This window comes from Ambystoma mexicanum, chromosome 4p (genome assembly GCF_040938575.1).
Source record: "Ambystoma mexicanum isolate Mex_15411 chromosome 4p, UKY_AmexF1_1, whole genome shotgun sequence".
Taxonomy (NCBI): Eukaryota; Metazoa; Chordata; class Amphibia; order Caudata; family Ambystomatidae; genus Ambystoma; species Ambystoma mexicanum.
Window position 1 is genome coordinate 117,943,705 of NC_090927.1, and position 23,135 is coordinate 117,966,839.

A 23,135-nucleotide genomic window follows, 5' to 3' on the forward strand; every position below is an offset into this window, starting at 1 on the left:
CATTGATGTTATTCACACATTTCCTTTCACTGCCCCTTTGGGTGTTAGGGAGGTTTTCAGCTTTACAGGTCTCACAGATTTTAGAAGGGTTGTGATTTGTCCCCAGGCCGAGGAGTGTATGATTGGGCTCTCCCTGATTTGTATGTGTATATTGTGGAACAGCAAGATATATATTACAACAAACCATTACATAGTTTGGCATTACAGAGCCATCCTCCCTAGAGGAAGATAAATACTGTGTCTCATCCCACGGATTCCTCTCACTTCCCTGGGCCTTTTCTCCTGTCAGGTGATCCTCCCGCAGAACACCACCAACAAGGTTTGGATCACAAAGTGTATGCCTTTCCCTGGCCACCTGGAATGAGACTTTAGGCAGGAAATTGGTGAGGAGTCAGTAGGATTCATCACACCTGGCAGGAGAGTATACTAGGTCAGAGAACGTTGTAGTATGTTGATCTTTTCTGGCAGGAGAGTACACCCGAGCAGAGAACTTTGTCTTAGTAGACCTTGCAGGTGAGTGGACCAGGTTGAAGCTATTGAAGTACTTTGGTGTGGTTACAAATATTGAAGAAGAAGTTGAAGAACCACTAAAGTGTTTTGTGGGTTAATGCAGAATCATCCTGACAAATTAATATCACTGAAGCAAGTGTGAACATTGTCAAACAAATGTTTTTGTGAACTGATGCAGAAATATCCTGACAAAGACCTTTTTGTTGAAACCAATGAAGTAAGGAAATATTCTGTGCTGATGAAAAGAAGTTGTTTTAAGGTTGTTGTCGCAAGTGAAAAGAGGAAAACTTTGTTGAAAACTTGTGAACTGTTGGTTGAATACAAGTTGGAACTTTTGTGTTATCTAGTTGGAACTTTGTGTTATCAAGTTGGAACATAAAGAGAACTAAAGAGGAACTTTTGTTACGAGACAGGATTTCTTTAACCTTTTGGAACTGTTGAAGGAAATCCTGCTAGAATCTGGAGAAGGGGAATTCATCCAGATTAGACAGAGAAGCAGTTGTTATGATGTGAATTTAACTGTTTTATTTGTTGCAGTTGTACTGCCATGCATTACCTTGTTCAGTTGGTGTATGTTTAAGAGCGAGGGACAGAATCCTTTTGTTAGAGTGCCTCCTTTACTTTGTTTAAGGCAGGGAACCCCTCCTCAGGGTAGGGATAGTGAGGCAGTTATTCAACTTTTTGAGTTAATAAAAGGGCATCTTTTGAAAAACGTTCTCAAAGTTGTCCACCTCACATTTCTGACCCCTCACAAAACTCTATGTTCTCTTGTGCAGAAGGCATTGAGCATGAGGCCTTTACTTTGGGCATTGGGCATCTTTACAACACGGCATGCTTCTGACATTGCCCACCACCGTGTATCAGGCCTCCTCAGAATGATGAAAGGATACTTCCTCTGTGCAGCCGATGACAGACAGTGTGACAGGGACTGTGAAAGTTATGGAAACAGTATTAGGAAATGTCAGGGTTTTGAATCTACACAGTGGTGTACTGATGGCTGAGGCCAGGGCACAATAAAATGCAGGGGAAAAGAGAGAGAGACATTTAGAAATCATTTTTGGGTGAATGGGCATCTCATCAGCAATGGTGCTAATGCCCTTGGTCCAGATGGATTGAAAGACAGCGGTCCCTCCTAAGGACAGACAGAGAAGGGACTTGTTATCCCATTTGTGTACATGACCCAGTAACTGGACTGAGCACTTTCTATTACATCTCTGGCCAAATTAGGCACCGGATTAGTGACCCACACCACCCTTATGCCAGTAAAGGAATTGTGGCATGAAGGACTAGGTGAGGTGATGATGCCTTTTATAATTGTTAATATTGTGGTATTTATTGAGCACAGACCTAGCTTTGCGTCGAGTGAGGCTGCTACTGCCCTGGCCTTGGGGTTTATTTGGGACATAATGCCAAACAGTCTATGCAGATTAAGTGCTGTAGAGTGCCCAGGGATGAATCGGATTGCTCATGACAGGAGGCGGGTGGATAAGATTTTGGCAATAAGTTTTGTGTCAGTGTTAATCAATGGTAACAGTCTATACAAGGCCATTCCAGATGCTGGTCAGTTAGGTTTTAGTAGTACCGTGATTACGGCCTCAGAGTGTGTGGGTGGTAGTTGACCGACCTGCAGGGAGTCTTCCCAGGCAGCAATTTAGGTACCATGATTAGTCGAAGTTCCGGATGAAAGGGTCATTATTGCTTCTGTTATTTCTTCAAACGTGAATGGATGATTGAGTATTGATTGTGTCTCAGGAGGGAGGCATGGGAACGAAATCTCATCTAGATAACATGACAGGTCAGTGTCAATACATTCATCCGCATTGGCGTATAGGGTTTCATAGTATTGGTGGAATTTGCTGTTCATCTATTCGTGTGTGGTTAGTATGTTGCCTGTGTGCCCTTTAATCCCAGTGATGCTTTGTGTCCTTTTTTCCCCCCGAATCACGCCCACTCGAAAGCGACTGGTCTATCTGCTTCCCTGTATCTATCTGCGTCCCCAATACCGGCAACATGCATCACATCTTGAATCTAAACTTTTGGCACGTGGCTACCCGAGGAAATTAATCAAAAATACGCGCAGAAGAGTACTATGTATTCCAAGGGAAACCTTGCTTCAACCCAAAAACCATGTTACATCAGAGGATCGCATCACTTGCGTGACAACCTTCGGACCAGACACTAACAATATCAAGAAAATCATAAAACAATTTTGGCCTCTTGTTCAACAGAACCTTCCTGATGAACCAATACCCAGAATGGCTCTCAAAAGATCTAAAAATCTTAGCGAATGGCTGACACATGCTCGACTCTCCAAAAAGACCAGCAGAACAGGTCTATGGGATCTCAGAATACTGACAGGCCATCATCCATGTGGTAACTGCACCGCTTGCAAGTACACAAGCAAAATTCAATCCTTCAAAATTGAAGGTAAAGAATGGTTCCTTCGACAATTTACGAACTGTAAGACACCCAATGTGATATATGCCATTGAGTGTCCCTGTGGCCTCTGCTATGTGGGCCAAACTGCAAGACCGGTACATAAACGTATCGGGGAACACCGCTCCAAAATAAGATGTTGCTCTATCACAGCACCTTTGGTTTCCCACTTTGTGCAATTTCAACACACACAGGACCAATTGAAATGGTGGGTCCTTGATCAAATTCAGAATACTTCGAACATCAGAAACGCCTTAAATTACAAAGAGGCTTGGTGGATTTTCAAATTGCGGACAATTGAATATGGACTCAATGAAGCCTCCCCATCAGAAAACTACCACCACAGCTGAATCTTTTTACCACCTATTCGGACACTTTAGTATTCAGCAACTGCCAGCTACACCACATCCAGTAGGTACAAGGGCTGATACCAATTAGGGCTTGCTTATCTCCTTTATCTCTTCATGCTAACTCCGGGGATACTCCGCTTAAAGCCTTTCACTCCGGGAACTACGGTTAGTTTACCCCCGATATCCACCATTCTAACTAGGGTTACATACATCACAACACTAACCTCCACATGTATGTCTGGATACTAATTAATCTGCTTGGCAGTTTACAAAACATGAGACTTACTCAACTCATTTTGACACTGCCCCTAGTCAGTAGACAATAACATCACCAGTATTCTGCCCCCATAATTTCATATTCCAATATGTTTACAGGCTAAAATGCAGGGTACATTATATCATCCGTGGGTTTTTCTATTAGACTTCCACATTTTGGCTCATCCATTTAACATAATCAATGCCTGCATCAGACGGCACTGTCCTCATATTGTCATTCCACACGAGCTCTAGTACAACAAAGCAGGGCTGTATGTATCAACACATTTCTCTCTGACCTTGCTGTATGACGCTGTTCGACAACACCGCTGGTTTAAGAAACAGGACATAACGACACGGCAGAGTCGCACTCCCCACTTCCTTCCAGCGCATGCGTGAGGAGATTAGTGTTCGCTTTTCCCGACATTGATATTGTACATTAAACTCGAGTGACGCCACTATTCCTGAGCGCATGCGCACAGGTAAGCGCCACTATTAAAATGTCTTAGACACTAATCTAAGACCCATGCGCACAACACACAGCATAACGTTACGCTGCAATTAGGTCCGAACATAGTCCTGCACCGGCAACTGACAACGCATAGCAGACCTCTTCGCCTGTTACCTTTATCCTTTGGAGGTAAGCTTATACACACACAACCTCCATTAGGCTGTTGTGCAGAGAAAAGGGACACAGGCCCTTTAAGGAAAGGAGAGGGACAGAGGGAAAGGGGGCGGGGCAAGGGGAAGGGAAAGCGGAAAGTCAAGGGGTCGGCAGTTACTGTTTAATAAAGGAGTTGTGAAGATGCACACCCGTGTCGCTGCGTAATTTGTAGGCCGGAGGCCTCACAACAGCTGGCGACGAAGACAGACGGACCACGCACACGAAGAAGACTGCCAGGCAGAGAGAACGCGAGGCAAGGAGGAGCCAACGCGCCCGAAGAAGGCATCCGGAGTAGCGGAAGGACCCGACGCCGAGCACTGAACGCGGGGTGTGGAGGAGCCTACGCGCACGAAGAGAACAGCCGGAGTTGCACCGGAGCCGAGGAGGAGCCCTGCAGCCCGTGGAGGAAAGGAAAGGAGACGCGCACTGCCGAATAGCGAGGAGGAGCCCAGCGGGTCGCTGAGCAGCGCCCTGGAGTTTGAGAGGTGCCAGGCGCACACGCAGGTACCGAACAGACCCCACAGGCCTAGGGGAGGGAGCGAAAGGCACGACAACGTATAACGAGCCACTTGAAACCGAGGAACTTCATGCTTATGCGAATGCTTGATGAGCCACTTGAAAGCGAGGAACTTTATGCACATACGAATGCTTTAATGAGCCACTTGAAAGCGAGGAACTATATGCACGTGCGAGTGCTTCAACGAGCCACTTGAAAGGAGGAACGAACTTTATGCACATACGAATGCTTTAATGAGCCACTTGAAAGCGAGGAACTGTATGCACGTGCGAGTGTTTTAACGAGCCACTTGAAAGCGAGGAACGTCACGCACCACTTGAAAGGGAGGAACTGTATGCACGTGCAAGTGCTTTAACGAGCCACTTGAAAGCGAGGAACGTCACGCACGTGCGAGCGCTAGCAAGAGAAAGGCGCGACAGCGCGGAACGGCCCACCTGAGAGTGAGGGAAGTGAAACACACGCGAGCACCAGCAATAAGCCACTTGAAACCGAGGAGTCACTGGCACACGCCGGTGCCAGCCACACACCAAGGGACACCTGATTTCAGTGATCATGTCACAACCAGGGAGTGGTGGAAGCGCAGCAGTAGACACCACGGCACCTGCCACGCCTGGTGTGACTCCCACCAATCCAGTCTCCTTCCTACGCCGCCCAAACCCATTTTCGCTAGAACCGCAAGAAAACCAAGGGCAAAGGTGGCAAGAATGGATGGACGAGTTTGAGGAATTCATGAGGGCAGTAGGAAACCAAGATGCCCCGAACAAACTAGACATGTTCACAAACTTAGTTGGGAAAGACATAAAAAGTGTCATCAAGACCATCCCTGCAGCAGAAAGGAATACATACCAAAGACTCATTGAAGCCATCAACGGTCGATTGATAATAGTCCCGAACAGAGACTACGAGCGCTACATCTTTAATCAGTGCACCCAGCTACCCCAAGAAACAATCGGCCAATTCATATTGCGCCTACAAAGGAAAATAGCGTACTGTGATTTCGCCAACTTCAACGACGACGAGGCCATCCGTCTGAGAGTGATAGAGGGATGCCTGTCATCGATATTCCGCAAACATCTTCTGAAAAAACCACTCCCTCTGAAAGAAATAGCTGAACTCGCCAGAGTATATGAAAGAGTGGATGCTCAGGCTGCACACATGGAGAACCCGAGAAAAATAGACTCCGTCGCAGCCGTCACCACCAATCAAATGGGCCGCCAACACAACAACACATACAGACAGGACCAATGGAACAACGCAAGACTCCCACCACCCGAAAAACAATGTTACCGGTGCGGGTTTGAATTCCCCCACAGAGGCCAGTGCCCCGCAATTGGCCAAATGTGCATGAGGTGCGGACAAGAGAACCACTTTCAGAGCATGTGCCGGGAGAAGACGCCCCCGCTATCAACGTATAGACCACACAACCAGCAACCGACCACAAGGAAGTTCGAGCCGCGGCCCGAGCCACTGAGACCTCTGAACCCAAGACCATACTCAGAACGAGAATACGCAAAGCCCGCTGGCAACCCCAGAACACCAAACAATCCTGGGTTCATCAGGGCGGTCGAAAACCTACAGGTGGACCAAACCGATGCACCGTATGCCAACCAAGAACAAATATATTCCATGCAAACGTACCCTGAAGAGGAACCCCGAAGGGAAGATAACACCAGGGACCCATACGAAAACCCACCAGTCGAAGAACACCCAACAGAATACCTACCCTATGCGGAATACGACCGATACAGCAGGGAATATGTCCGACTTATCTCGGAGGCCTCCGACGACAGCACGGCACCCAGAGTGACGGTACACCTGGGAGGAATAGACACACCATTCCTGGTGGACACGGGCGCAACCGTAAATGTCATGAGTCACCTGGCATAAGAGCATCTAGCAAACAAGTTTCCCCTACAACCATCTTACGCCCACATATTCCAATGGGGCGCAACACAGCCACTGACCTCAAAGGGACAGTTCACATGTGACCTCATACACAGGGGCAAGAGAGCAGCGACCGCGATACATGTCATTCACAGCCCGGCAATCGGCAGATGCCTGCTGAGCCACAAGACTGCCACAGCCCTATGCCTCATCGACATCCACTACGACGCATCGGAGGTGATCCAAGGCGTCCCGCCCAACTCCCACTTCATACAGGCCATCCACCACAGTGCCCCAAACATAGAAAACCTGAAATCAGCCTACCCGGCCCTATTCGAAGGTGTGGGCAAACTGAAGGACAACGTCATCAAGCTACACATCGATCCGAAGATACAGCCAGTACCACAGCACCCCAGGAGAGTAGGGTTCCACCTGCAGGCGAAAGTATCTCATGAGTTGCAGATGCTACTGGACAATGACATCATAGAAAGGGCAACAGGACCCACGCCGTGGGTTTCCCCACTTGTAGTTGTCCCCAAAGCAGATGGACGTCTCCGCCTCTGTGTGGACATGAGGATCCCCAATACCGCCATCCAACGGGAAAGGCACCCTGGCCCAAACATAGAGGACATGCTGATCAGGCTCAACCAAGCCACAAAATTCTCAAAATTGGATCTCAACCAGGGGTACCACCAGCTAGTGATTGACCCCGCATCAAGGCCCATCACGACATTTACCACCCACGAGGGCCTGTTCCGTTACAAACGACTTAACTTTGGAATCTCGTCCGCTACCGAGATATTTCATGGAACGATCCACAGACTGATTTGCTCCGTCCCTAAGGCATTCAATTACAGTGATGACATCCTCATCTTTGGTGTCACGCAGGATCAGCATGACACAGCCCTACACCAAGTGTGCCGCATTCTACAGGACGCCGGACTGACACTTAACAGCCAGAAATGCGAAATCAACACACGCACCCTATGCTTCTTCGGACACATCTTCTCGGACCAAGGAATCAAAGCAGACCCGGACAAGATCCGCGCCATTGCCAACTTGCCCAGCCCACAGGACGCCTCCGAACTCCGCTCATTCCTGGGCATGGCGGGATACTGCGCCCGCTACCTTCCACAATACGCCTCACTAACATGCCCACTGCGGCAGCTACTAAAAAAAGACCAACCCTTCCAGTGGACGGACCAATGCCAACAGGCCTTCGCCACAATAAAACAAGAGCTAGCTGCCAATCGCCAACTGGCATACTTCAATCCGAGATGGCAAACAGAAATCATTGCGGATGCTAGCCCAGTGGGGCTTGGTGCCATCCTAGCTCAAACAGATCCACAAGAGAACTCCAAAACTCATATCGTGGCATACGCCAGCCGCGCACTCAACTCCACCGAACAAGCATACTCCCAAGCAGAGCGGGAGAGCCTGGCGGCAGTATGGGCGTGCGAAAAATGTCATCATTTTGTCATCGGACAAACGTTCACCCTTGTTACGGACCACCAGGCCTTGCTGGCCCTATTTGGCAACCCGAGAATAAAGATGCCTCCACGCATCGAACGATGGGGCATCCGCCTCCAGGAATATGACTATACCATCATTCACAAGCCTGGGGGCGACGCAAACCCAGAAGACTATCTATCACGACACCAGGAAGAAGCACCAGACACCGCAATGCAAGGAGAAGCCGATGGATACATTGCATACCTATCACACAATGCCCTTCCCCCGGCCATCACTGCCGAACTATTTGCGGAAAAGAGCAGAGCTGACCCAACCATCAAGGCGGCCGTCCATCTCACCAACACCAACAAGTGGCGACAGACGGCCAACCAACACTTCGAGTCAGGAGAGGGGGGGGAAGTAGACAGAAGAGATTTGGCCAGAATGGAAGAAATACACAACGAACTGGCCACAACAAGCCAAGGCACACTGCTCAGAGGGAACCGCCTGGTAGCACCCAAAAGTCTTAGAAAACCACTAGTCATGATCGCTCACGAAGGTCATCGAGGTGCGGCGAACACAAAAAAGATACTGAGAAACCAGGTGTGGTTCCCCCACATGGACACCATTGTGGATGACATACTAAGGCACTGCAACCCTTGCCAAGTAAATGCGGCCGGCTCACCACCCTGCCCCCTGCGCATAGTTCCGCTCCCTGATGGACCTTGGCAGCGAGTAGCATTTGACTTCTACGGCCCACTCGAAGAGGGGGGTCACCTGCTGGTGGCCATAGATGAGTACTCCCGATTCCCACTGGTAAAGCACGTACAATCCACGGCCTTCCACCACGTGGTAGGCCCAATAGACAAAGTATTTAGCGAATGGGGCATCCCCAACGTAGTGAAAACGGACAATGGATCCCCATTCCAAGGACAAGAGTTTAGGAAATTTGCGGCGCACCTCGGATTCCACCACCAGAAGATCACACCACTATGGCCCCAGGCCAACTGGATGGTGGAGCGATTTATGGCGAACATTAAGCGCACACGCCAAAAAGCAGCAACAGACCAAGCCTCGATGCCACAAGCCATCTCACAAATGCTACGAAGCTACCGGCATACCCCCCACGAGGCAACTGGGTACACCCCATCCGAACTTATGATCAAATACAAACCAAGGTCCAGGCTTCCCCAACTCGAGGACTACACACCGGAGGAGGACGACGAGATACGACAACGAGAAGCGGAGAAAAGACAAAAAGCCAAAGAATGGACTGACCGGAAGCGGAAGGCCAAGGAACCCCTTATCCCCGTAGGAGAAACAGTGCTGGTCAGGCAGGCCCAACGCCGGAAAACGGACTCGAGACATCGGCCCGAGTCCATGATAATGACGGAAGTGAAAGGACCCATGATCACCGCCCTGGGAGACCAGGGTGAAATAACCTGCAACGCGTCATACTTCAGACGAATGTTCCAAGAAGATGGACATGAAGACATGCCTCTTGAGGAAGAAGACCCTATGGACCCAGAGACCCCTCCCGATCCGCCCGAGGCGCCGCTACCGGCAGTCCAGGAGGACGAAAGGGAAGAGCAAGCCGAGCGACCCCACCGTTTAGCCAGACGGCCCACTCGGCTCATTGAAGAAATGTAAAGACGGACTTCGACGATCGATAAGTAAGGGGGGGGTGTTGTGCAGAGAAAAGGGACACGGGCCCTTTAAGGAAAGGAGAGGGACAGAGGGAAAGGGGGCGGGGCAAGGGGAAGGGAAAGCGGGAAAGTCAAGGGGTCGGCAGTTACTGTTTAATAAAGGAGTTGTGAAGATGCACACCCGTGTCGCTGCGTAATTTGTAGGCCGGAGGCCTCACAACATAGGCTTGCTTACTCCCGCCTCATAGGCGGCACGGCATTATCCTGTAGCCTTTTTAAAAAAGGCTTTCTACTTGTGCATTTTACAGGAGCCATCACGTTCTTTAGTTCCGTCACCTCGGCACAATTCTTGGTCCCGCGCAGCTAAACTACCCACCACGGACACATCACAGTTAAAGTCCGCCAAAAGCCCGCGCTCCTGCAGGGTAAGCCATTAATAGCTTATTATTATTATCATTGTTTGGTGTTTACCGGCAGTATTAGGAGAGCTACTTAACGTATATCCACATTAAACAAGATATGTATTCCATTTCCTCCCTCTATTTCTTTCATGTTCCCCCGCCCTCCTCTCTTCTCTCCTTCTTTTATTTATTTTCTGATGTGTTCCTAGGGGACACTCCTGCATAGTCTTGACTTGACCCAGAATGCCAAAATAAGGCCTTAAATGCATCCTGTCACTGGACCTCTGCCACCAAGTTCCAGTTTTAGTTTGATTTCTTCCCCCACCCCTCCAGCCCGAACCAACCCAAGGTAAGTTATTTTTATCCCTGTTATACCAGATTACATCTTTATATGTGTTTCTGTGTTTTTTTTTTTCTTTTAACTGTTGACCCAGCATTAATTGCTGTAAATGTAAAAATACGAGCAGGTTACTTATTTAAAACAGATCCTTTCTGTTTTTCTACACATTCTCTTAGGCTATCACAATCCTATTGGCCCAGAAGAAGGCTGTCCATTCTAAAGCCGAAACGTCACTGCAGCAGGTCTTTACCTGCCGTCAGTCCAACACCAGGGAAGTTCATTTCCTGACGTAGACCAAGGATTGGCTATCACCTATCTAATGTGCAAAATGTTATCATAATCAACATCATTTTGCCTGTTTACCATAAAAGCTAGGCTCCGGTCCCCCCTAGAACAATGCATAAGTAACCTTGCATTCACTCTTTTGCTTATCCAAAAGGTTATTTGTATAATTAACAAATGATATATACACAACAAAATGGATTGAATTTTGTTTGAAAATTTGTTTTGCTACCACTGTATTACTATTTGTTTATGTCTATACTGGATGAATTATAATCCAACTACACTTTGTTAAAAGATTGAAGAATCAGCACAACTGTTTTATGTCTTTTTCCTCTGGCTTGAATATTAGGAACCATCTGTTTTTTTAAGAATGGGTTTCATGAGAATCGTACTTGTTTGTTAAACCTTTGATTGTTTTCCATTTCTTATTCTATAACCATGTTTAGTTTTGATATGGGTATAACTGTTCTAAATATTGTCTCCACTCCTTGATTATACCAAACGACAATGATCTTTTCTTGTATATCTAAGTTGCCTACTTATAACACATGTAAATAAACACATGACACTTGAATTCAGGGGTTTATAACAGTTTTCTGTTTCATTCGAATATATACTGTTATTACCCCAAAATGTGAGCTGAGTTTTCTACTTTCACATGCTGGGAAGATGGTGATTATTTGCGACACCACTACAGTCCCCTGTAAACAACAGAACATTCTATAACTTAAGAATGGTTTAATCATTTCTGCGGTTACCAACTCTCTAGTTATACATCCCCGTATCACTGTGCCTGGTTGGACTGATTCATCAGATTGACCTCTCTATCAGCCAGGTCTCTGAATTTCAATAGGTTTCCTTTAATAAGTTCCAGCAGTGCTTTGTTATGTCTAGTGCCGTATTTGTTTTCGAGTTGCCTCCGCTGGATGGATTTTCACCAAATTTGCGGCAGGGGCTTGGTCCGGAAAGCGTGCTTTTGTAAATTTGGTGAAAATTAAATGCACATGTGATGTTATCAGTGATATCATCAATGATATTTGTGATGTCATCTTTGATGTCCTGGGTGTTAGTCTTAGCAGTGCACGGTGGTGGGGCGAGTTATGGTTGCTTAGCTTACCATAACTGGCGAATTTCAGGGGGTTTTCGATTTTACTTGTAACCATAACGTCCTTTTAACAATGTTTTTTTACTGAATTTCATAGGTTTTTATTAGTGCAACTTAACCATGACGTCCCTTTAACAAAGTTTTTTTTGTGAATTTTACGGGTTTTTAGTAGGACAGCTTAACCATAAAGTCCCTTTAACACACTTTTTTTTACTGAATTTCACAGGTTTTCAGTAGAGCAACTTAAACATGCCATCCCTTTTGCAAAATATTTTTGCTAAAGATCATCGTCTTAAATTAGTGGCACGTAACCATAATGTAAAGTAACTACTGACTTCTTTACACACCATGCAGAGAATACCACACGACAATGTGCTGGTTTTCAGCACGGTAACTTATCCCAGAATCCGTAAACACTTAACAGTAAGATATTTACCTCGCGGACAGTGTGGAAACAGATTTTGTATTGATGTAGGAACGTCCACCTGCAACATTTCCCTTCCACAACACCAGCATGTATTGGTAGTTAGCCATTAACAGTGTAGTACTCATTACATACTGTTAGCAAAAGGTCTACTTATGTAAAAATATCAGCAGCTAAAGCCATCCCTCCTCCCCAAGAAACAGCAGCACTGCTGTAATGAAGAAGCATGACAAACACTTCCCCAACCTTACACATAACAATCGCACAATATTTTAGTGCCGTCCACCTACCCCCCATTTTACTTTTTGATGCCTCTTTCCTCATTTCCGCTCGCAAATGGCCTCAATAGCTGTCCTACCAAAAAAGAAAGCCATCCGTTAACAAAGTAAATATTCCGTTACCGTTACGAACAACCTTTCACAGTGTAAGTGTAATAAAAAATTTAAAAATGGCATGCACTCCATGTAGTTTATATTTCTCAGTATAGGACATAGACGCAATAAGATTTGCCAGTAATAGGATAGATTTGCAATAACGTGTGCTACTGAAAAATTAGATTTCTGGTTATAATCCGGCCGGATTATAAAACAAAATCCTTTTTCAAGATGGCCTCCATCGTAAAGGAAGGCGGTTGTTATATACATGACCCCTCTTCGCTTTCCAAGGCAGCCTGCAAAAAGGAAAAGTATTTGCCATGACGCAGAGCCTGTACATAAACATACAGCTATTACAAAGTAAAATCCTTTGTCAAGATGGCCACCATAGAAAGGGAAGGCGGGTGTTCCATACATTGCCCCTCTTCGCTTTCCATGTCAGCCTCCAAAAACCTACAGTACGTGCCGTGACGCAGAACCTGTACATAAACATACAGAGAAGTACAACGTGGTACCTTACATTTTGAATTGATACACTGGATTTTTAAATAAAAAGTTAACATTTTAGAATTTGTAAAGTATTTTTATTTAACAAACAACTGTCAGAGACCATCGGCGTAATCCCATTGTCTAGTAATTTGGGACAATGGTTCTAAGGACGTCACTGAAAATGATCATGGTGAGGCACATGTACTTATTTTCCCACACACAAAATATGCATTTCCGGTAAAGCACCTGCTTGGTTTGCACAGTTATTTGCAAGACGCCACCATGACCTTTCCCTTACACGACCATAAATGATGGTATGTTACTCCTAATGGCTAAATCAGCGTAGGGACATGTCGGTCCTAGCCGGTCATCCCACAACAATGTGATGGACAGGCAGCCGGTCACGACAAGTTGCATCTGGCAGTTGAAAAAGCCGTCATTCGGCAGCTGGAAACCATGGTACGTACAGTATGGCAAGACATAGATAGGTGGAAAATGTAAGAGAGAATCTGTGTCAATACCCAACCGTTAGCAAAAAAGTCCAAACAAGACACAAAGATTGTGGCTACTAGTGCACATATCGAAGTGGGCAAACATGACATTTTAAGTAAATATTATCCTTCACCGTGGGTACATTTATTGACAGCCTACAAATGGCGCAATTTAGCCCCCGCCGTAAGGTTTAAAAAAAGGGCATCTACACAGTGAGATGGCAAATCAGTTATGAAGCCAAAATGAATGTATAATCAAGAAAAAATTACATCTCTTGATTTTACACAAGACCAAAAGAATGTGCAAGCTGATGGACAATACTATGTGGGCAAGCATAACATTTTAAAGAAGAAGTGATAACGGTCAAAAAGGGAGACTGTAGTCATAGCTTGCAAATGTGGACAATCTACACTCTATTATTCGAGGAAAAGTACAACTGCTTAAAAAGATAATACTTCAGTTATAGTGTCACAATTTATGTTTTGGTAATATAAAATTAAAATGCGGGTCGGGGTACAGTCATCAAAATTAAACTTACATAATGCTTATAGCCTCCATTGTTCCTGGGCAAGTAAGACACTAATGTGGTCGCATCAAAAAATCTTCGTGAACTGATATTTGAAGTTCATTACAAACGTTTTTCCAACATAACCTTATCAAATCGCACTTTTTTTCAGCCTTTCATCTCTCAAGGTCAAAAAACAATGGCCCCTTATGGATTCACTTGGATGCGTTGGCCTCCTGAGCTCGCAACCAAAAAAGAAAATCAGACTGACCTTCACGCAGTAGGCAAATACAGGCTCACTTTGCAACAACATATGACAATCGAATCATGAGAACCGCTACTCCCATACACTTGCAGACGCGCTGTTTTCAGCAAATAGTGCAGATGGCCGTCTGAGATTTGAAAACGTAGGATGCCAGTCTGACTCCAATATTAATCTGAAAACATTGTAACACAGACGCAGGCATTGCTCGCCGTACATTTAGCTCCAACTTCCACTTTACCGTATGATTTTGATGGCAACAAAACACCACTTTTTGAATTTCCGCTCCACATTCCATCCCAACCTAATTAAAGCTCACTTTCGGAAAAATTATTGCATAACTATAATAAGTGCATTGTGTCTTCTTTTGTATGTGTTACCGCCGATGTCCGTGTACACCAGAACATAAACAAAAGATGGCAGGGTCAGCGAAGAAAACTGATGCACTTCACGCTGTTCCACAACCAATCAGTGAAAGCGCCACATGTCCGCGGACATGACGCTACAAATTAGCCAATCGTTTTCGAACAGGGAAGTGTGACCGCTGAGCGGACATAGATATCACAATTTTTTTAGACCTACATTTTGGTCGTTTTAAAGAAGACTACTGCACGGATTGTCACCAAATTTACAAAAGCACGCTTTCCGGACCAAGCCCCTGCCGCAAATTTGGTGAAAATCCATCCAACGGTTTGGCCTGTGCAAAGTTTTTCCCCCATTCAGTCTATGGGAAAAGAAGACGTTTTGGGACCCCCCCTACAACTCTTCCCCCCTTGGACCAAACATCACCAAACTTTGGTTCAGAGTGGCCCATATACTTTTTTGGGAAATTTTGGTGGTGATTCGTCCAGGGGGAGCGGAGTTATAGGCCGCCCAAAAAGTGCTCTTCCTATGGAAACAGCAACTTAACCATAACTACACAGCCACTACCGTGGCTGTGTAAAATATATATATATATATATATATATATATATATATATATATATATATATATATATATATATAGCAGGTGAACTCAGATCAGTGTCAGTGCCGGTCAGTCGCCGGCTTCGGCGTCCACCTCGTTATTGTGTGGCCAAGGGCTGCGGTTTCCGATCGTGGTATCGCCTCGGGAGAGGAAATGATGCTTCCACTTACGCTGTGGCCTCAGATGGATTCTCAAAGAAATAAAGAAATGTGCCCTGCCCCCATTTTGGATCCTTAGTTTGGCCGGGAACCTCAGGGCATACAGAACTAGCCTGATTAGTAATAGCTACTTGACAGGGTGATATGAGTTTCATACAACCTGTACGTTAGCTGCAAAGTCCGGGTAAATATGGATATTGTGAGCCTCAGAGTGGAGCGTGCCTTGCTCCCTGGACATTCGCAATATGAGATCTTTGTCCCGGTAATTAAGCAGTCATGTATGATGGTACGGGGGTGCCACTGGTTTAGGGATAGGGGCCAGTACCCGATGAGCCCGTTCCACCAAGAATTACAGGGAGAACTTTGTGGGAGCGAACAGTGCTTTTAGCAAGTCTTCGGTAAATGTTACCATGGAACCTTTGCATGCCGTCTCGGGTATTCCGATTATACGAACATTATTTCGCCTTGAGCGTGATTCCAGGTGGTCACACTTATTATGAATTTTGTTGACCTCCAGTTTCAATTGTGTTATATCGTGGTCATGTCTGTCGACCTTGTCCTCTGTTTTGCCAATTCTGGTTTCTGCCTCATTTATTTGACGGCTTTCTTTCTCCAGTTTGGATTTTAGTGAACCAGTGGTGGAGACGATGCCGTCCAGTTTTATATTCACTGCCATAAATCCCCTTTGCATCGCCGCCAGTAGGTGGTCTTCGTGGGTATCACCGCAGGTCGAGGCATGTTCGTTGTCGATTACCGAATTTACAGGTCCCGGGGCCTTGGCAAGGGTGTTGGTAAATGAGTCCATGAACCCTTTCTTTTTCCCTCCAGCCCCTTTTGCGATGTTCTCCGCTTTTATTGTTGTTGTTGTTGGTGCCTGCCAAGTAGATCAGGTATCTGATCTTCAGAGGTGCCCGAAATTGGTGGATTACAGAACTAGGGGTCTCCTATTGGGATAAATGCCCAATGTGTCAATAATGCACTCCCACCCAAGGCAATCACTGTGTGCTCGGGAGTCGAGGAGTCAGGACAACACCCTCCATGGTCTGAAAGGATTAGGTGCGGTTGTGGCGTCTGTGCTTGGGCCTGGAGAGTCAGACTCCGGTTATTGACCCTACGTAAAATGTTGACTGTTCTTGAAGGATGTTTAAATCGTGTACTTGTTCCCAGAGGGACCTGTCTTCCAGAAGAAGCTGTCCTGGTCTATCATTTCTAGCATATATGACACAGTGGGGCTAAGGGTAGCTGTCTCCAGTGGGTGACCCGGGGTAGCGGCAGTAGTGTGGGACAAATCTGTGCTCCCCAGCAGCCTCAGAGGTCCATGTTGCAATCCACAACGTTTCGCGCCTTAGGCCGCTCCCTCCCGTGGATCTGCCTAACTCCAAGTAGTGTGTTACATGTATCAATACTGCCGGCAAACAGACCCGATCACCAGGCCACCCGGAGCCGTGTGTGCTTCGGGTATAATCAAGTCCCTGGTCGGGTATAGGCAGTAGGTTGCCCTCCTGAAGTTGTTAGTCCAGTTTTCGGATGACAGCCTGAGTATTCCAGTGGGGCTAATGGCCGCAGTCTCAGGAGGCGTTTCGAGACATTGTTAATGAATATGAAAGTCAGTTTGTGTTCTTAAGTGCGGGGGCTATGTTCCAGCATCAGGTCGCGCTGTATGTGGGTCTAGTGGATGCCTAGCACTGTATTGTGTCCTAATACACTCCGGGCGTTGGTTTGTGTTATCATGCCGAATTTAACCTGAGGGTTCCCATTGTGTGTTCCATGCCATAAAGCGCCGGTATTGCGCGTCCCACTGCATGCCCTCTCGGCGCGTGCAGGCATGGCCATGTGCGGGTTCTGTTGATTTATTACACTGTGCCCAAATGACTGTGTACTGCTGATAGTACAGTGATGTGGGTTCCGGTCCCCTGCCCAGCTTACCGTCTTCTCAGTTGGATGTTCTCAGCCCGCTCTGTGTCAATGCTGCAGGCAGTTAGATCCAGCCATCAGGCCACCTGCGGCAATGCGGGCATCGGGTACGATCAAGGCCTCAGTTAGGTGTAATCAGTAGTCTGCCCTCCTGAAGTCATTAATACGGGCTGTGGATCCCAGAGGGGCTAATGGCCGCAGTCACTGGAGGTATCTCAAGACAGCATCAACGAATGTGAGACTCAGTTTTGTGTTCTCGGAGGGCCACGTCCGTGCCGGATATGGGTCTGCCTGGTGTCTAACAGTGTGTTATGTGCTCACATACTGTGGCCGTTGGATCTCTTTATCAGATCGCAATGGTGTCACTGCTGTCGGGTGTAGCCTGGTGGTTCCCTTTGAGTGCTCTGCACCATGAAGCGCCACCTCACGTGCCCTGCTATGCACCCTAAGCGTGCAGGCAAGCGTGGGCGTTGAGTTCTGCAGGCTTTTCATGCCATGCTCAAATGCCGGTATGTTGCTGGGGATAAGGTGTTGTGGGCATCGGCCGTCAGCCGAGCTTACCTTCCTGACGGTCGGGTGTTCAAAAACTGCATTCACAGCCGAGACGCGCAGTCTGCCTGGAACTGCTGATTGGTCACTTCTCTTCTCACTGCCACCTTTTTTGGCAGTGCACAGCGCAGCCCTCACAGCGCGGTTTCACACGGTCCTTGAGCCGCTGGTTCCCGGATCCGTCCACTGCATAATGGGATCTTCAGAAGACGATTTGGTGATGTGAAACATGATTTATGTTAAAACAGGATCTTTTGGGGCTGGAGCTTCCAACTCAAGCTGCCATCTTTTAGCTGCTCAGCATCACCACTGTTAAGATGGATTTCTGAACTCTGACCTGGTGGGCAGAGGTTCAGAAGGCCAGCCTAGATTCTTTGAACAGAGTAACCTTCTGGACAATGCTACATATAGTAGGGGAGCCCCTTGTGGGCATGCATGGTTGGGGTCGAGGTACTAAAACAAAAAGATATCCACGCTGCACACAACTTAATATGTTGTCTTCATTTCCAATCATTCATAAAAGTTCATATGGTGCACAAGTCACAGAGGGTATCTCAGGTATTCACAATAAAGTTTTTATATATGCAGTAAAAAATAAGTTTTTATATTTTGACATACAAACAAAACACAAGAAATTTGTTAACATCCACCAAATGGTAAAACAAGATACTGAATCAATAAAATAACAAATTCAAAAAGTCATACAGTCACAAAAAATGACAAGAAAAAAGAAAACCATGAACTGGTCAAACAAGTATGTACATAATTCCTAGATCATTTGTAATCCGAGTTTCTGATGTACTCCGAGGTATCAATAATAATACCGTGAAGGTGAGGCACGATTAATTAATAGTCGTGTCTAAGATAATAGGCATGTTTAGTCATTAATCGTGGACCTGGGGAAGGCAAAGTGACACAATGGCCAAAGGGCAGGTCAAAGGACATCGTGGCATGGCCATTTTAGACACTGGCCACTGTCCTGGGCCAAACACAGTATACGCGGTTTGGACCATAGAAAAGTGTCAACAATGTTTTAGAAGTACCTGCTGCCACCAGCTCTGTCCTAGGCACACTTGTACATTCACCAAAAATCCTTTGAGGGTGTCTAGGGCCTTCAAAATGAAAAGAAAACCCCAGCGGACTCTACTGGAAGGTACATTGTGCACTGATAAAATGGTTGCAAGAAATGGCAAAAAGTGAAAGACTAAGGGAAACAAAGTCTCCCGGTACTGACAGTCTGAAGGGCATGTCAGTTTCCCCTTAACAAGATGAACAAAAGCCCAGTGGAGTACAGCGGAAGGCTGGGCTCCACTGGTAAAAGTCAGTCTAGCATGGTCAGACAAAAGAAAAAAATTGGGAGGTACACGACTGGAGGGAAAATTACCCATAAATGGAAATCTTTCCTAACAGGTACACATACATGGGGGTCTCTAGGGAAATAGGTTTTGGGCAGTATGAATATACAGATCTGTTTTGCCACAGAGTTCTCCGACAAGTTAGGAATTGTGATGGCTGAAAACCTGGGTTGGGCAATTGAACTCTGTGTGACTGAGAAACTCGTTTTTACAAGGTTGGGAAAGGACAGCAGCAGTTGCGATGAATATCAGATGTTCAGTTTTGGGCAGGCCTTTTTTATAGCCTATGTGCAATGTGAAGGGGAAATGCAATCTCGGTAAGTATGAAAGAGTCTTTTTATTGAATCACAGGTAGATGTGGTAGGGCTGGATTTTAGGGCCGGACAACTAAACCTGATCTGGGTTGCTTGCGGGACAAGTTGCACTGATAGATCATGGATTTTCAATAGACTTATCAAGGTGTGGGTTGGGACAATGTGGGCTGGAATGGTAAGTCTCATAGTTCAGAATAAAATGTGGACATCAACATGTTTGGGTGATAAAACCAGCAATAATAGATCAAAAGGAAAAGAGTTTGTTCCCCGCCTCGTCACATCAATGGTATTTTCATAGAATAGCTGTGTACGTCACGAGTAGGGGTAAAGGTTTCTAATCAGATGGAACCTGTGAAATTGTTTGTAAGTTGTGTAAACTGTGTAACTAGGAGATGGGGCTATGACCAAATATGGAAAGGCCCCAGAGAGGGGTGTAATGTAAATATGAACCATGCAATTATAAGTTAAATAGGATGGTGGTTCGATAAATGTATCCAAAAGCAGTGTGGGAGAGAGACTATGGTTACATCGTATAGATTTAACCAATCATGTGTGAGGGGTTGACTCTCTAACAAAACCTTTGGGAGTGTTTTAACTGTTGCAAATTGTATAAAATGTGTGTTCTTTGTGTGGTTTGGAGAGACAGGTTAGTTTGACTCTTTGATGTCATCTAACCCCTCCCGGCCGTTTGTACAATAAACTTGCTTTACGGACAAAACGTGTACGTACTTTTTGAGGGTTGCCCTGCTTTTGGTTACAGTGATCAAAAGGCCCATTCCTACACACTCTTTTAGGCAGTAAGGAATGAGAGGATGTGCTGCCTTTGTGGCGGCTTTTGAAACAGTTCATTATGTTTTGTTGCCTTGTCCTCTGATGTGAAACGGACAGCGAAGTTTGTTGGTCATCCAACAAACTGTTCTCTCCTCACCAAGCCTCTGCCTTGCTTCCTAATCAAAGATCCAGCCAACTATGCATGGATGTTGTGAACCTGACCGCACTTTTTTGTGATGAGACGTTTACCAAGAATAAGGCCTCTATGTTGAAAAGACTGACACGCTACTGACAATGTATATTTTATCTGTATTGAGGAAACTGCTGTTCTTTTGTTCTTTTGTAGTGAGTTTCAAATTTGAAATGTATGTTTGTATGGTTTGTTTTAAACCTTAAAGAAATACGCCATAAAATGAATGTCTGACTGCAACTAACTTGCCTTGACCTTCATTAACTAATAATTGATTTGCAAGTATAGTTACATTGACACAAGCGACATGCTAATTATGCCACCACACTCTACAAGCAGTGACATCTAATGGCAAACAGCTCTCAGACATGTTCAAGCGGTACAGAGATGTACACTCATCCTTAGGGCTCATCAGTGGGATGTTCTTACTATTTTTCAGCGCATTTTCTGACGAGTGTATAGTTAATCAACGGGGTTGTCTATTTTTTATTTAATTGTAGAGTGAGAAGTTTGTTTCTACTTTTTGGTGAGAAGCCATATGATTGGGGATGGTTTGTGTTCACCACCAATCTAGAGCATTCATGGGCTGGGAACCTCAAACCAAAATATTTAATTGGTACAGTGACTATGATAAGCATTGACAAAGCCAATAGATGTGGCTGGTGTGTAGGCATTTCATCCACAGTCATCTGGTGCCTCCTCTTGTACATTTGGCAGTTCACTCTCAGTTTTTTTGGTGTCATCTCTCGGTAAACGGCTCACTGCCAAGGTAGTCTGGGAGGGCATGGAGGCTGGGCACCTCTCCTGATTTCAGCTGGAATGGGCGTGGCATTCATGCTCTGCTCCTTGCTTCATGCCGCATGAGCTCACAGCATTCCCTGATGTGTGTATGCCCTTGCATCTCACTACTTGGATTTTAGAAAGATACACACAGCATGCAATGTTAGGAGAGCAGAGCTTTTCACTGCAGCCCTTACCATGTTCAAGACAACATTTGGCAATCTGGTTCTTGCAAAGCCAATCAGCTAACTTTAAAAAGGGTGAATATCATCAACTGTGAAGCCAGGAGAGTGTTGTCTGGGCTAACCAAGGCGAGAGTTCATATCTCCCACCTGAAACTATTACCCTATATCACAAAATGTACGTTTTTCTCAATGTATGTGACATATTAACATAGACCGCTACCAGGCAAGACAAGTCAGGCAGCTGAAAAGGCAGCTCAAACCCCAATTACATTGACAATTATAGCTACAGTCAGAACATGTGCAATCCAGCTGAAGTGGCTTATTCACTTATGGGTGTATGTTGGAGACGCCCCGGAACATGAAAGGTGTATTTGTAGAGTGCACGTTGACCCCCAGAGGGGCATCTTGGCGCTATTGACAGATAACAGATGTATATTGTTACCAGTGCTGGAAATGGAACAATTTATTGGGGAAACTGTCACCTCCTTGGTGGGGCAGGGGCACAGGGTGCGGCCCCGCCAAGTTGCGCAACACAGTGTCTGTTCATCGAACCCCATCCTGACAATTTGCATAAAAGCAAAAAGCATTATGGGAACACCGTAATGCCCACAATTTTAAATGTTAAACATGTCTTATAGTGATTCAGTATGAAACCCTTTAAACCGAATAATAGACTCTTCTATTTTGATTTGTCACAATATTCACCCTAATAAAGAGATGTCTGTATATTACAGGACACATATATCAGTCTGGACAGCTGCAACACTGTATGTGATGATTTGGAAGTTTCTGTATGCAGTGCCCAGTGCAGCAGGTTACTCATTTGTGCAAGATGCATAATCATGGAGCTGGTTGGTAGATTTCTGTCCGAGCCCCTGCGTCAGTAACCTGTGCTTAGACGAGCAGATTGCTTTCTAAGACTATTCTGAAAGAAGTCTGCTCATTGAGGCCCAGGACTGAGTCTGGTGGGCAGAGCGGCGCTCCGCAATATGTTATTTGCCATAGCACTGCTCTGTCTTGTTCCGGCCCTTTCCCTGCACTGATTGTTACTCAACTTAAAGGTGCATGCTCATTTTATCAACTTCGAAGGATGAAGGGCTGAGTGGATCTGCCGGGATTCGAACCTGTTACTATGAGGTCAAACCAGGCCCCTGTATGCATTAGTCCACCGAGTCGCAGACCCGGCTTGCAGGGATGGTGCACACACATCACAGGGCACCTGATTTGGAAAATGGTGCATGGATTGCAATGGGACTGAGGGGCCCAATGGATATTCAGGTCTTTGCAGTTCACCCTCTTGTCTTGTTTTCGTCCTCATTAGGGCATGCACCGGAGAGCAGCACCATTGAAGAAGCAGACACCGCGAGAAAGACCAGGAGCTGCCAGATCGTCCCGGAACCTCTCCTTAACAGCACCGACTTGCAAGTGCCCAAAACCCCCAAATCTAACAGGTAAGGCTTGGTTTCCAGATTTGTCATCAGAAGGACATTTCAGTTATTTCAGTTGTAAAACAGGCAGGTGAAATATGGGAAGACTATGGAGCATATTACTTACTGTGCAT

The 23,135-nt window shown here is 45.9% G+C and overlaps 1 protein-coding gene across 2 annotated transcripts in view; it reads left to right on the top strand.

The window, feature by feature from the left end:
• The window catches only part of LOC138453056 (cGMP-dependent protein kinase 2-like), a 524,549-nt gene that overhangs the window by 126,252 nt on the left and 375,162 nt on the right, over nt 1-23,135 (top strand). For both annotated transcript variants that reach the window (XM_069605521.1, XM_069605520.1), the window contains exon 3: nt 22,896-23,025. In XM_069605521.1, coding sequence (XP_069461622.1) covers nt 22,896-23,025 — 130 coding nt within the window. The remainder of the gene's footprint in view (nt 1-22,895; nt 23,026-23,135) is intronic.